Source organism: Dendropsophus ebraccatus, chromosome 12 (genome assembly GCF_027789765.1).
Source record: "Dendropsophus ebraccatus isolate aDenEbr1 chromosome 12, aDenEbr1.pat, whole genome shotgun sequence".
Classification (NCBI taxonomy): domain Eukaryota; kingdom Metazoa; phylum Chordata; class Amphibia; order Anura; family Hylidae; genus Dendropsophus; species Dendropsophus ebraccatus.
In genome coordinates, this window is record NC_091465.1 from 57,358,675 (window position 1) to 57,374,086 (window position 15,412).

Here is a 15,412-nt window from a genome sequence, read left to right on the forward strand (position 1 = left end):
TAGTGTGAGCTAAGGGGCAAGTTTTTTTTTAACCGTCAATATTACACCTCCTGTTACTGGCTTGAAAGGTAAATCTGCCTAAATAGATTAAGAATTCACCAGTTTTCTCATTACATGGTAGCTTTGTCAATTACATCTTACCAGGGATTAATACCCAGCTTTTCCTGTCTCCTGAATAACAAATCTGACTAGTTATCCTATAATATGAGAATTGGGGACATAGGCAGATATGGCGGTCTGGGAAAGCTGGGTAACAACCTGTGTGGAGCTGTTATAAAGGATAAACTGATTATGTAAAACACCCAGAATGCGTCCGTTATTTACTGTATGTATCTATACAACAAGCAAATCTGGAAGGAATCAGCAGTCTAAGAAAGCAGTACTGTGTATTGTGTACTCTTATAGGCTAGAATCACACACGACTGATCCGCAGGTGATTTCACGCTGCGAATTCACAGTGAAGTCCGCAGTGGATTCTTAGCTGTCATTCTTAATGAGAATCCATAACTGATGCAGGATTGCTTCAGGGGTTCCCAGCATCTCCTGTCGCTCAGCCAATCAGTGGCTGAGAGGGATGTCTAGACACTGGGAACCCCCGAAGCAATCCCAAGAAGCCCAAGCCCCCCCCCCAGGCACTGTATATTGTAATATAAAGTACTTGCCTTGCATATCACTGTGCAGCGGCCCTTAATTAGAAAGCCCTTCATCTCCCGACACAAACATTAGCAGAGAGGCCTGTGTTGCCCGCACTTCTGCCACTAAATGGCAATTAAATGGTAGATTTAAAAAAAAAAAAAAAAAAAAAAAGGATCCTTCTTTTTTAAACGACTTTTATGACAAAATAATATAACTTCATTAAAGTAATGTATTAGCAAAATTTAAAAACAAAAAAGTCTCTGGAGCACCCATTTAAGGATATATCTATATCATAAAAATCTGTCTGTCTGTCTTTCTGTCTGTCTGTCTGTCTGTCCTCTATAGACTTCCAAACGCCTAAACCGTTTGACCCCAAATTTGGCACACAGATACATTGGGTGCCCGGGAAGGTTATTGCGAAGGTCCCGTCCCCGCCAGATGTACAGGAGGGGAGGGGGAGGGGAAAGAGAGGCGCCCCATAGAGATGAATGGGAAAATCTCCTCACTGCAAACACAGGTGATATAATTAGCTGCAGCAGACACGGCAGTTGGAGCCTTAGCAACCAATAGGATTACTGCTTTCATTTTCACAGGGAGCAATGGTTGCTAGGGAAGCTGTCTCACAACATCCACAGTAATAACTGGTAGACCCCCTACTCCATCTATACAGTACATGTATATACAGGACCCCCTACTCCATCTATACAGTACATGTATATACAGGACCCCCTACTCCATCTATACAGTACATGTATATACAGGACCCCCTACTCCATCTATACAGTACATGTATATACAGGACCCCCTACTCCATCTATACAGGACATGTATATACAGGACCCCCTACTCCATCTATACAGTACATGTATATACAGGACCCCCTACTCCATCTATACAGTACATGTACATACAGGACCCCTACTCCATCCATACAGTACATGTATATACAGGGCACAACAGGTATTACCAAACTGTGACTGGGTAACACTGCTACACCAGACCTGACCAATACCGCCATACTGTGACTGGATAACACTGCCAGACCTGACCAATACCGCCATACTGTGACTGGATAACACCTCCATACCAGACCTGACCAATACCGCCATACTGTGACTGGGTAACACCGCCACACCAGACCTGACCAATACCGCCATACTGTGACTGGATAACACTGTCATACAAGACCAGACCAATACCGCCATACTGTGAATGGATAACACCGCCACACCAGACCTGACCAATACCGCTATACTGTGCTGGATAACACTGTCATACCAGACCTGACCAATACCGCCATACTGTGACTGGATAACACTGCCATACCAGACCTGACCAATACCGCCATACTGTGCTGGATAAAACTGTCATACCAGACCTGACCAATACCGCCATACTGTGATTGGATAACACTGCCATACCAGACCTGACCAATACCGGCAAACTGTGACTGGGTAACACCGCCACACCAGTCCTGACCAATACCACCATACTGTGACTGGATAACACCATCATATCAGACCTGACCAATACTGCCATACTGTGACTGGATAACACCGCTATACCAGACCTGACCAATACCACCATACCGTGACTGGATAACACCGCCACACCAGACCTGACCAATACCGCCATACTGTGACTGGATAACACCCCCATACCAGACATGACCAATACCGACACACTGTGACTGAATAACACTGCCATACGGGTAAATACATCCCTGCAGGTATACAGGACACTACAGGTATACAGGACCCCAAAACTATACACTACAAGTGCACGGGACCTCCACAAAACTATATACTACAGGTATACAGGACCCCAAAACTATATACTACAGGTATACAGGACCTCCACCAACTATATACTACAGGTATACAGGACCCCAAACTATACACTACAGGTATACAGGACCTCAAAACCATACACTACAGGTATAAAGGACCTACACCAACTCTATAATACTGGTATACAGCACCTTCACCAACTCTATACTACAAGTATACAGGACCCCAAATATACTACAGGTATACAGGGACTCCACCAGCTATATACTACAGGTATATAGGACCACAAACTATACACTACAGGTATACAGGACCTCCACCAACTCTATATTATAGTTATACAGGACCCTCAAACTATTTACTACAGGTATACAGGACCCCCGAACTATATACTACAGGTATACAAGACCTCCACCAATTATACACTACAGGTATCCAGGACCCTCAAACTATAAACTACAGGTATACAAGACCTCCACCAACTATACATTACAGGTATACAGCACCAACTATATACTACAGGTATACAGGACCCCCAAACTATACAGTACAGGTATACAGGACCTTCACCAACTGTACACTGCAGGTATACAGGACCTCACTCAACTATAGGTATACAGCCCCCCCAACTATGCACTACAGATATGCGAGACCCCTAAAAACTATACATTGTGGGTATACAGAACCCCTCCAACTATGCACTACAGGTATACACTAATTCCACTGATTAACTCAGATGAAACAAAACCTTTAGCTTGGCCTCCTGGGCACCTTAGAACAAATCTAATTAACACACTGACACTTTATACCCGGGCAGCGTTGGGTACATTTTCTAGTGATATAATAAATATACTCTTACAGATGTGACAGTAAGTTTAATTTCTGCTTACAAATAGTTGTACTTACTGTTGTTACATTGCGATACATGGATACGATCAAAGTCTTTTGGAATTTCAACTCTAACATTAGACCTTAAAATCAAAACATAAAAAGATTACGATTTTTTTCAAATATCTTCATAAACATTTACTGGATCTTAAAGGGGTATTCAGTGTTCTAATTTAACATTTAAAAATATATGTAAAAATGTGCTAAATCAAATGAAAAACATGAAAACATAACAAAATATAAACTTACCTCCCGATCTTCTGCAGCCATGAATATTCAAACACTTCCCCTGCTGCTAGCATGATACATCATGATACATCATGCCGGGCAGGGAAAGAATTCACTGCAGGGCTTCCACTGCACAGACTTCCACTGCTGATTGTGTTTCACGGAATGTGGGAATAAACCGTAAGTCAAAAAAGGGAAAGATAGTGGCAACTGACCCACCAGGACTATCAGTACTGCCACCCACAGAAAGGGGAAAAATAACCCAAGGTGTCCGGTTTGTGTGTATGGGTACTGGGGCGTATAAAGGATGACGGGGTCACAGTGATATAAAATAGAACAGCTTTACTGTGCAGTCTTTCAGTACTAAAACACACTTTGGTAGAATAGAGAAATCTTTACATAGACTTTAGTGCTTAACTCGGTTGTGCTTGAGGAGGTGACTAAGGAAGTAGAAGAGAAGAGAGGTAGTTGTAGTGTTGTTTGTGAATTTGAGAGTAGAGGAGAAGAGTTTGTTGAGGAAGTCCCAACCCAATGTAGCAGTGTACTCTGCTGGAACTTTGAAGAAATACTTGTTAAGTGAGAAGTTTACTTGGACCTGTGTTTATACTGTGTCTGACTACCTTGTGCCCTACAGTGTTGAGTGACCCATCCTAATAGGGTGATACAAGCCCCAGCCGTGGTTATCTGGGTGAAGCTAATTTTCAGGGGGTGTCCCAGTTACCTGCACTGCGGGATAGGATACATAGACCTTCCTTTGGTAGTTTTGTCCTATCCAGGCTAGTTCCTCTAGTTCTTAGGATACGGCCCTGCACTTTTAAGGGTGGTTCACGATGTGGGTTAGGGTGTTCCTGGACTTTTCTCCCTTTTACTGTTTAGCACTGCATAGTAAATATAGTAGGAATACTAAAAGAACTGGTTGTTTCTAACCACATCTGTACACACTCGTGTCTTAGACTAGACTTCCTACAGGAGCTAAGTAATCTACCCTGTGAGTGGTGGGAAAGAGTGTGTAAAAAATAAAGAAGAAAGATAATAGGTCAGAAGTAGAGAGCCCCTCCTATTGGTCAATAAAAGCACATGGTACACATAAGACACTAACCCATGAACCTCCTCAGCTGTGCAATACATAGAAATACAAACAGAAGGTTACTGACATCTAGTGGTGAAACTATAAAAAAATACCTTCAACACCACTTAACTAGAGATGAGCGAACCGGGTTTGGGTTCGAGTCGATCCGAACCTGAACGGTCGGTATTTGATTAGCTGGGGCTGTTGAACTTGGATAAAGCTCTAAGGTTGTCTGGAAAACATGGATACAGCCAATGACTATATCCATGATTTCCACATAGCCTTAGGGCTTTATCCAAGTTCAGCAGCCACCGCTAATCAAATGCCGAAAGTTCGGGTTTGGATCGACTCGAGTATGCTCGAGGTTCGCTCATCTCTACACTTAACCTGAAACTTTTGCGACAGGTGCATAAGAGAAAAAACACCAGTGGTTGGACACCACACATGGAGTATGTGCTTAGTATACATAGACCAGTTAGCAGAGTAGATATGGATGTCATTCAGGTACACCACCATACAATGACATTGAAAGATATATTTAACAAGGGGCATACCCTGGTATTTGAAATGTCCCTCTGGGGTGTTTAGTGTGTTTTTTGTCTCATCCCCTTCTAATACAAATCATAATATATGTACCCCTAACCACTTTGCACACTGAACCTGATTAAACAGATCTGGAATTGGGGCGAAGGGTATTGATTTTTTTAATAGTTTTATTCAGCTCCAGGTAATCTATAAAGGGCTACAAACCTTTCAACATAAAAATCTTCCCCATTAGGTGACACTAAGGGTCTTAAATGTCCCTTCTGGTGGTTTTCAAATGTAACCCTTATTGGCTTTCTCAGAGCCAAGGCCAAACACATACAAAATCAGAAAACCAGGATGAAGTAAAAACAATAGGCAAGAAAATACTCAGGAGATCAGGAATGCTGGTGATACAAAAGCACAAACAATCACTATTGTCTCCTGTGAACAGATAACCATTTAAGGCTATGTTCATATTCTATAAAAACAATAGCCATATTTAATAACAATGGCCGTTATCTTTTAAATAATGGCCATTGTTTGCACAACAATAGCCGTTGTTTTTACATGGCCTAAAGGAGAAGTCATAATAACCAGTCACTACTAGGGATGTCACGATACCAGAATTTTGAGTTCGATACCGATACCATCTTTTTTTTTCCGATACTCAATACCATTTCGATACTTTTGAATAAAAGCACTTAAAATACAAATATAATGATTTCCCCCCCCCCCCTCACCCAGACTGTGGGTATGATGCCCCCATGCACCACATTTTTATTTATGTGACTTTTTGATCACTTTTTTTGTTACTTTTAATGGTTCGGACAATTCCGCATGCAATGATGCCAAATGTTTATTTTTTGACATGAATAAAAGGGAAAGGGGGGGGGATTATTAGAACTTTTATTCTGAAATTTTTTTAATTGTCATCTGCCTCATAGGGGTTTTTGCCTTCCCCTGGATCAGCACAGTAGGATTTCCCTAGGTTTTTTTTTTACACTTTTTAATTCCCTTGTACCTCCCAACATACCTTCTTGTGCACTACAACTCCCAGCATACCTCCTTGTCCACAAAGAGGTATGGTGGAGTTGTAGTACACAAGAAGGTATGCTGGGAGGTACAGTGGTGCAGCAGCAGCCTCCCAACACAACAACTCCCAGCATACATCTTTGTGCACAAGAAGGTATGCTGGGAGTTGTAGTGCACAGAGGTATCCTGGGGGTTGTTGTGGTGTCAGGAGGCTGCTGCTGCACAACTGCAACTCCCAGCATACCTTCTTGTGCACTACAACTCCCAGCATATCTTCTTGTGCACAAAGAGGTATGCTGGGGGTTGTAATGCACAAAGAGGTATGCTGGGAGTTGTTGTGATGGGAGGCTGCTGCTGCACAACTACAACTCCCAACATATTTCCTTGTTTGTTATAACTCCCAGCATACCTTGTGCACAAGAAGATATGCTAGGAGTTGTAGTGCACAAGAAGGTATGCTTGGAGTTGTAGTGCACAAGGAGATATGCTGGGAGTTGTGTCGGAAGGCTGCTGCTGCACAACTGCAACTCCCAACATCTTCTTGTGCACTAGAACCCCCAGCATACCTCTTTGTGCAAAGAGGTATGCTGAGAGTTGTAGTGCACTAGAAGGTATGGTGAGAGTTGTAGTTGTGCAGCAGCAGCCTCCCGATCCCAGCATACCTCCGTGCACTACAACTCCTAGCATACCTTCTTGTGCACAAGCAGGTATGCTGGGAGGGGACTGGCCGGTGTGAGGGACCGCAAAGTGCAGCGGCGGGTCCCGGGGGACGGAGGGGAGGGGTGGATGAAGGGCTGGACTGGCGGTGCAGAGGTGGCTTCCGGGGCTGACAATGGGGGGCAGGACTGGAAGGACGCAGCCGCAGCGGGGGAATAGTTAAATAACTGCCACCCGTAATATCGCGGGCTGCAGTCATTAGCAGTGGGGGCCGCTCCATATACAGCAGACTTCTGCTGCATATAGAGTGGCTCTGGTGGGGGGGGGGTGTTAAATGCCGCTGTCAGTTGTGACAGCGGCATCTACCCTGTAAAATAGCCGGCACTAGCGATCGCTATGTGCCGGTTATTTGAAGTTGGCGCCACCGGGAGCAGAGAGCGCGCGGGCGGAGGAGGGGACACCAGGGGGCAGCACACAGAGAACACGGCCGGCGCTCAGCTAGCTGCCGGCCGTGGTCTCTGCGCTGTACTTTATATTAAGCTGCGCTATTATGCAGCTTAACATAAAGTATCGATACCAGGAAATCCTGGTACCGAACAGTTTTTCTGCCCGAAATATCGATAGTAGTATCGATATTTCGGTGCATCGTGCAACACTAGTCAATACTTACTTTTCCCCATGCCCACAAAGCGCTGTGTCACAGGCTCCGGGTGCCCCATCGGAAGGCATTTTCCTATGTTTTTATGACTCAAGAGAAAATACCCAACCTGGCTGATTGATTGCCCCATCAGCCAATCAGTGACTGCAACAATGTCCCAACCAAGTCACTGACTGGCTGAGCAGGCAGTCCATTAAAGTTGTAGTCAAAGAAGATCCCATAGCCTGGCGGGAGTTCTGCAATGGCGAGGGTAAAGGTAAGTAGTGATTGTTTATTATGTTCCCCTCTGCTTCTGACAGCTGACAAATTTTTTAAATTCACCTGACTTCTCCCACACACACACACCCCCACCAGCAACAAGATGTGAGTGACAGACTGTTTATGATTGTCCAAAATACTATACATTTCTTGGCCCAGTGTCACTGCAGCTAGATGAAGACAGACTCTTCCGTCTGCTGGCTGGCTGCCCAGTTTCATTCACAGCAGCCATGGCAACCACATTGCACCTCCGCAACTGCAATGGAGGGGAATTAACTGAAGAGATAGGTTTGCAACAGGTACACTATTTGTTATAAAAACAAGCGCATAGAGAGTTTTCTGTCATTTTTGTGCAGTGTCTGTTTAATTACAAATTCAAGTGTGTTGTTTCTTCTTTGTTTTCTAGGACACCATTCCTGGTTTTTGTACCTGTTTTATATTCCTATGCTACATGAGAAAACAATAGCCTACTCTTACCCCACAGGCACTATGGCAAAGAGATCAAGGTGTTGACCTCCAAATTCCCCATGTCTCAATTAGATTGGGAATCTGTGGGATGTGCTAGAAAAACAAGCCAAATCCTCTCAATTTGCTTCATCTACGGTTAACATCTTAAGGGTAGCTTCACACATACCGTAACACAGCGGATTTTCTGCTGTGGATCCGCAGCAGATTTGATTAAATGAATGAACACAGCATTAAGTTTGCACTGTCAAATGCAATACGGTATGTGTGAGGCTACCCTAAAGGCAGATTTTATAGGACACCTTCAGAGGTTTAGAGTCCATTTCTCAGACTCTCGACATACCGTTCTTTAGGCATACCTGTATATGAACTTCTACATATTGAGCAAGATCTCATTTATCTGAGTCATAATGCCTGATGTCTCCAGAGTTCAGGTGCTTTGCCACAAGTAGTAGTCCAATGGATGGAAGGAATTGTAGTGTAAAAATTATATACATCTTTATTGGAATTAATTTTTATACTACGACTCCTTCCACCCTCTGCGCCTGAATTCTGGAGACATCCCGCATTGTGCCTCAGATAAGTGAGATCTTGCTCTAGTTGTAAAAATCAAGCTTCAAGCGGTGTCCTGCTCAAAGCACAGCCGCAGGTGAGCAACACCGAATCTTAGCTACTTTATAACACAATCTGCTGCAGCTTTACGCTATGTGCGCAGTGCGCTGTTTCTTTTTCTAAAACTTCTACATATTATGACATCAGAAGCCTAAAACAATTGACATTACAGTGAAGGTGAAACATGTTGCAAGATGACTTACTTCTCAAATAAGTTCTTTTCAAGACTGGTAAAAAGGGATTTGTCATGCCTCCACCAACTTTTCACTTGAGTAAGAGAATCACAGCTTAACTTATCAGGCTTGATACAATAGAAATGTTCTTCATCTCTTTCATCTTTGTAGTCGCACAGTTCTTTGCTTTTGTCAAGGTCAAATCCACATTCTGTTTCATGTTTTTGATTAGGTGCTTCAAACATGCCCTGATGGTCTACATAGCCATGCCAATTATTTCTATAAGTCCACAGGGCTGATGTCCCTTCACTTGGATGCATCATAAACACCATAACATTGATTCTACCTTCCCAGAATAAGATGAAATGGACATGATATGTGCCATTATTGAAATCCTCAATCTTCCCAGAAGATGCTGCTCCAAGCTCGGTTGTTGACATTCTTGCCCTTAAATAGTCTCCTCCATAGGTTTTCCTTTGGCCCAAGTAGTCATACATGGTAACTTCGAGTATTAATTGGTCCCCTACACAGTAGGAGTCTTTAGGATATTTTAGGAAGACTTTGCTATGTTTAGCACTGCTCGTCTTTAATGTGTCAGTGATATTTGTCCTGGGAATTGTTCGATTTACTTCTTGGTAAATTCTATTTACAGTCTTTTGAATTTCACTTTCGTACTCCACTCTTGCACTTGATATAGGTAATGGAATGGTTGGTCTTTCACACTTATAAGAAAAAATAAATAAATTGGTTAAGTTAGAGCTAATTTTTAATCAATATCTAAAAACTGGCAGTAAGGCTAGGGTTAAACTCTGTCTGAATGACCGCTGCGTGTATGTAATTCTGCCGGCCCCTTAACCCCTTCTGCTGCCAACCGGTTCCCGCTCTGTATACATTACCTCTTCTCGCTGCACAGGGTCCCAGCTTACTGCTCTCCCGCTTAGCCAATCAGTGTGTTGCCCAGCCGCAGCCACTGATTGGCCGGGCGGGAGAGTAGTACGCTGGGACACCGTGCAGCAAGGAGAGGTAATGTATACAGAGCGGGAACCGGGCGGCAGCGGAAGAGGTTAAGGGGCCGGCATAATTACATAAACGCAACAGTCATTCAGACAGCTGCGAGTATGTAGTGACAGTGAACTGCCAGGACCTGACAGACTCGCAGTGAGATTTACGATGCGAGTCTGTACGTGTGAACTGACCCTTAAAACTACTTTTTGTAGCGCTATAAAATCTTAACTACCCTTCTACAGCTAAAATCAAAAGCAATACTTTGAGCTGTATACAGGTCCGGCCAGGTAGATGTAAGAGAAGGAATGCTTTTGATTTGTGTGTGTGTGTGTGGGGGGGGGGGGGGGGGGGGCAAGACAGTAGACTACTGGTTGCTACTCAGTGAAACTGTCTATTTATTTTACAGGTTGAAATTAAGAAGACCAGATTACTTCGGAAAGAAGATTACTACTTTTCTATATATAATAAAAGGGTCAACAAGGGTTCTCTGGGGAGTTTTATTTCAATAAAAACTTTTTATTGTATTTCTTTATTTTTGGCTTAGTAGTGGAAGTCGTCTAATAGATGACATCCATTACTGAGCCAGGGCTTAGTGTTAGCTGGTAGAAAGGCTAACACTAACCCCCCCCTTCTTATTACCCCGGGTAGCCCCCACCACCAGGGGTACCGGGAAGAGCCAGATACCGTCAGGCCTGGAGCGTCAAAAAATGTTGATGTGGGACTGGGCAACAGCAGGCTGGTATTATTAGAATGGCCCTTGCCACCCTGATAGTTTCAGGCTGCTGCTGTTTGGTTTTATATCTGGCTCGTTATGAAAAATATGAGGGACCCCACGCTTTTTAAGGCTATGTTCACACTATGTGAAGAGACTGGCCGTTCCGTGACCCGACTTAGTCACCTGGCCGGACCCGGCCGGAGCGTATACGATACAACAACGGCCGTACTTTTACGTAGTGTGAACATAGCCTTAAATTTATTTATTGCACTAACCAGCCAGACACAAAACCAAGCAGCAGCATTTGACCATTTGTTTTGCCATCGCCAGCCTAAGCACCAGCCTTCTGCCAGCCAGTCCCGGATCCTCATTTTCTGATGCTCCATGCTTACAGTATCTGTCTCTTCCTGGTACCCCTGGGGTGGTGGGTACCGGGGTAATAAGTGGGGGTTCAGTGTTAGCCATTCTACGGGCTAATGCGAAAACTCATGGTAACATTTTGCAACTTTTTGCCATCTGTGCTGCTCAAGCAAAGGGTTGGAAAAAGGAGCATGGTTGCATGTTCATGGGGAGTGGCTAGTAGCAAGTAGGCAGGGACAGTGGGGAAGGTGCCAGCTTCATGGATCACATGTCCTTGTGTCATCCTAACACATATATATATGGGATGTGGAGGAATGAATCTGAAGAATGGATGGTGATGACCCTGTCTTGGTAATTTCATTTCTTTCCTTCTTGTAATCTGATAGATAAAAAGGGGCACTAATTGAGAGTTAAAGTAGAATATGGCAAGGGGCAGGGTGGCAGAATAAAGTTGGTATTGAGTCCAGTAATATAATAAAGGGTGTGTAGGACCGGTGAAACCAGACCTGCCTTCTGGGAACTGTTGAATGGAAATTGCTGGATAGCCTTGCCTAGGATATCAAACAAATGAATATACTGAAAGGAGGTACCACCAACTAGAGAGGGTGTGGATAATAGTATATGTTATTTCCTCTGACTCCTTTTTTTATGTGTTAATGTATTTGTTAGTGGTTTTGTTTTTGGAAAAATAAAGAAATTTGAACAAAAAAAAAAAAAACGCTCTCTTAAAACACAAATTTATCTATATTACATATATTATTTCACCATGGCAAAACGAGGGAGGATTTATTGGCCTTATATTAGTGCATAGGAAGTTATAGGAACCCCCTATTTAGTAATTATGCTCCTTTTTCTTACAGAAATATTACAAATTTTCTAGTGTGAGTGAAGGTGAATTTTTACAAAAATGGAAACAGGACAGGCAGCCATCTTGGTTATTGCTCTTCAGTTAGTTTCTTTAGTAGTTGACGCTCATATGTCACTTTTTTTTATTAAATACGCTGACAGAATAGCAGCTAGGGTGCAGTCGCTCTACATTTCCAGTCGAAGAAATACCTTAAAGTTTTTAACGCTGATCATGTAACATCTATAATACTGTTGTCTTCGTGTGGCAGAGTCTATAGGACTGTCCAAACACCAGCACCTGCTACCAATGTGTCTTCCTGTTTGCATTGAATGTTTGGCATATGCACTTGGAAAGCTTGTAATGCATACACCAAACATATCTATAGAACCCCACTTACCTTGTGTATGTGACTTTTTGGTCATCAAGGAGGAATATGGATGTATCTACTGCCAAATTAATGATTAACACATTACTCTATTATTATTGCTCTAAATAGTTTGGCGCTCTATCCCATTTGTGCATCGCATGTTAAGGTTAGGGAAGACACACTATAGAAATAACATAGACGCATTATGCCATTGTGTTCAACACCATTTGTGGTTAAACTTTAAAAAAAAAAGTATTTAGCAGTTCAAGTGTAGTCAACATATTATCTATTGTATACATCTAACCTGTACTGCGAATGGTATGGTTTGGTATGCAAATAGCGCAGAAAAGATTTTAATACTTTGAAGAAGGGATGCTGTTCTAGCTTTCTCTCTCTCTCTTATATATACAAAACCTATTCACAGAAATAAATGCCACGCTACAACAATTTAACTACAAATCTTTGTTAATTAAAAACAGAAAAGTTTCTGTTTTAAAAGTGACTAGTGCATAAATAAATAATATAGCGTACCATAAACCCCGATGCAACATACATGCAGACCCTCCTTTTTTACCTTTAGATCATATGCTATCCTGTCAGCCGCATGCTCCGACGCGTGTTTCGGTGTCCACCTTTGTCAAGGAGCATGCCTATACTGACCAGATCCATCCTATTTATATAACCCCCGCCCCCATAATTATCTACATTTAATCCATATGAGGACCCATTTGTGATACCTTATGCATGTAATGGCGCATGTCGGGCGGTCCGATCATGGTGTGGCTTCCGGGTAAGGCGTCATTTGACTGAGCGCGTCACGCTACGCGTGATCGTGACACGTGACCGCTCAGCTTGAATCATGGACTATATTATATATAGACATGCACACACACACACACATACTATATGTAGTGTAAAGTGAAAAGTGTAGTATATGTAGTGTAAAGTGAAGCTGGCTCAGTTGCCCCTAGCAACCAATCAGATTCAACTTTTTATTCCTCACAGACTGTTTGCAAAATTAAAGGTGGCATCTGATTGGTTGTTAGGGGCAACTGAGCCAGTTTCACTTTACACCATACACACAGACACACACACAAACACACTCTCTCTCTCTCTCTTAACAGAAAATGCTTACTAGGAACAATTTGCTGTTTCCGGAGTGCACACTGTTAAATTAAAATTTATAGTAAAAGCTAATAGTGTGACCTGAGCAGGCATATTGTGTAAGATCTTATCAGGGCTCAGTAGCAGCCCAGTGAGCACTCCCACTACCCACACAGTCAGTGATGATTAATTTTTTATTTTTCTGTAACACAGCAGGTTCTAACAGAAAAATGTATTAAATTAAAGAAAAATAATTATAATTGAAAAATTGCACAAAAATTTTAACTTTTAAAGGGGTACTCCGACGGGGGGGGGGGCACTTTTTTTAAGGGAACGGGGAGGGGGTGGCTGAGGAAAAAGACGTCCACTCACCTCCCCGGTTCCAGCGGCGGGTCCCGCATCGCGGCGCTCCGGTGCCCGGCCGCTTCGTGGTGTCTGACGCCGCCCGAGACGCTACGTCTCAGGTCCGCTCAGCCATTCAGTGAAGGAGGCCGGATCTGAGTGACCTTGACACGGATCCGGCCTCCTTCACTGAGTGGCTGAGTGGACCTGAGACGTAGCGTCTCGGGCGGCGTCAGACACGAGGAAGCCAATTAGAGACAACTCATTAATAGAGATGAGCGAACCTCGAGCATGCTCGAGTCGATCCGAACCCGAACTTTCAGCATTTGATTAGCGGTGGCTGCTGAACTTGGATAAAGCCCTAAGGCTATGTGGAAAATATGGATATAGTCATTGGCTGTATCCATGTTTTCCAGGCAACCTTAGAGCTTTATCCAAGTTCAGCAGCCCCTGCTAATCAAATACCGATCGTTTGGTTCGGATTGACTCTAACCCGAACCCGGTTCGCTCATCTCTACTCATTATCCTAATCACCTGATGGTCGGCCATAAAATCTAAGCCGGATTTTGACTGTATAAAATATGGTGGCAACAGCAAAACTGGGTGGCAGTTGCGATCCATGATTTCTCCTACCCCCTGGGAAGGCAACAACTATTGTAAGGGCCCTTTTACAAGGAAAGATTATCTGACAGATTATCTGCCAAAGATTTGAAGCCAAAACCAGGAACAGACTATAAACAGAGATCAGGTCACACATGAAAGCCTGAGATTTCTCCTCTTTTCAAATCCAGTCCTGGCTTTGGCTTCAAATCCAGTCCTGGCTTTGGCTTCAAATCTTTGGCAGATAATCTGTCAGATAATCTTTCTGTGTAAAAGGGCCCTTAGGGTGAGTTTACACAGAAAGATTTATCTGACAGATTTTGGAAGCCAAAGCCAGGAATGGATTTGAGAAGAGGATAGATCCCAGTCTTTCCTTTGTGACCTGATCCCTGTTTATAGTCTGTTCCTGGTTTTGGCTTCAAAGATCTGTCCGATAAATCTGTCTCTGTAAACGCACCATTAGTGTTAGATAGTTTCTGCTTATTTCTCCCTTTTATTTTATACCGTTATTGCATGTATGTATGTATGTCATCTTATTTACCTTTATTTTTGTAAGCACTGTACCTTTTGTCTATTAAAGCTTAAAACTTTAATTAGTAAGTTTAATTTAAGTTTGGTCCTTGTATGCTCTAAGAATCCATAGCCTTTGGATGTTGTGTTTTAACCCTGTGAGTGCCAGTGAGTGGTGTTGTGGGTTGACAGTGTCCTTTCACACTTAATTTGAAAGGTGGTGGCAGTGTGTGTGTTGAGGTGCTGGGACTGTTTTGAGGTGTGATTTATGCTCAATTTGCCACCTGAGTGGAAGGTGAGTACAAGATTGAGTGAGTGGAAGTAGATTAACCCCTTGCAGTGGCATCCACGTCACGTGCTAGTAAGTGTGTATGTGACAAGAACTTTCATCCCTGCATCCCCCAAAGTAGATCAAGGGACCCAAGTCATTTCCACTTACATGTAATACAGAGGCCAAACCTCCAGCAACCTCCACAATTGTGGAATTATTTTTCTCAATTTGAGACCACCAATCCTTAACCTATAAACAAATAATTGGATACGTTTACAGTGCCTTTACACAGAGAGACTT

The 15,412-nt window shown here is 43.1% G+C and overlaps 1 protein-coding gene across 1 annotated transcript in view; it reads right to left on the bottom strand.

Moving 5' to 3' along the window:
* The window catches only part of LOC138769372 (NXPE family member 1-like), a 37,293-nt gene extending 24,244 nt beyond the window's left edge, over window positions 1-13,049 (bottom strand). Inside the window, exons 1-3 of the mRNA XM_069947789.1 lie at window positions 13,023-13,049; window positions 9,022-9,713; window positions 3,333-3,397 (exon numbers count right to left, since the gene is read on the bottom strand). Of these exons, the coding sequence (XP_069803890.1) occupies window positions 3,333-3,397; window positions 9,022-9,713; window positions 13,023-13,043 (778 nt within the window). The 5' untranslated portion in view covers window positions 13,044-13,049. The remainder of the gene's footprint in view (window positions 1-3,332; window positions 3,398-9,021; window positions 9,714-13,022) is intronic.
* Window positions 13,050-15,412: the final 2,363 nt, after the last annotated feature.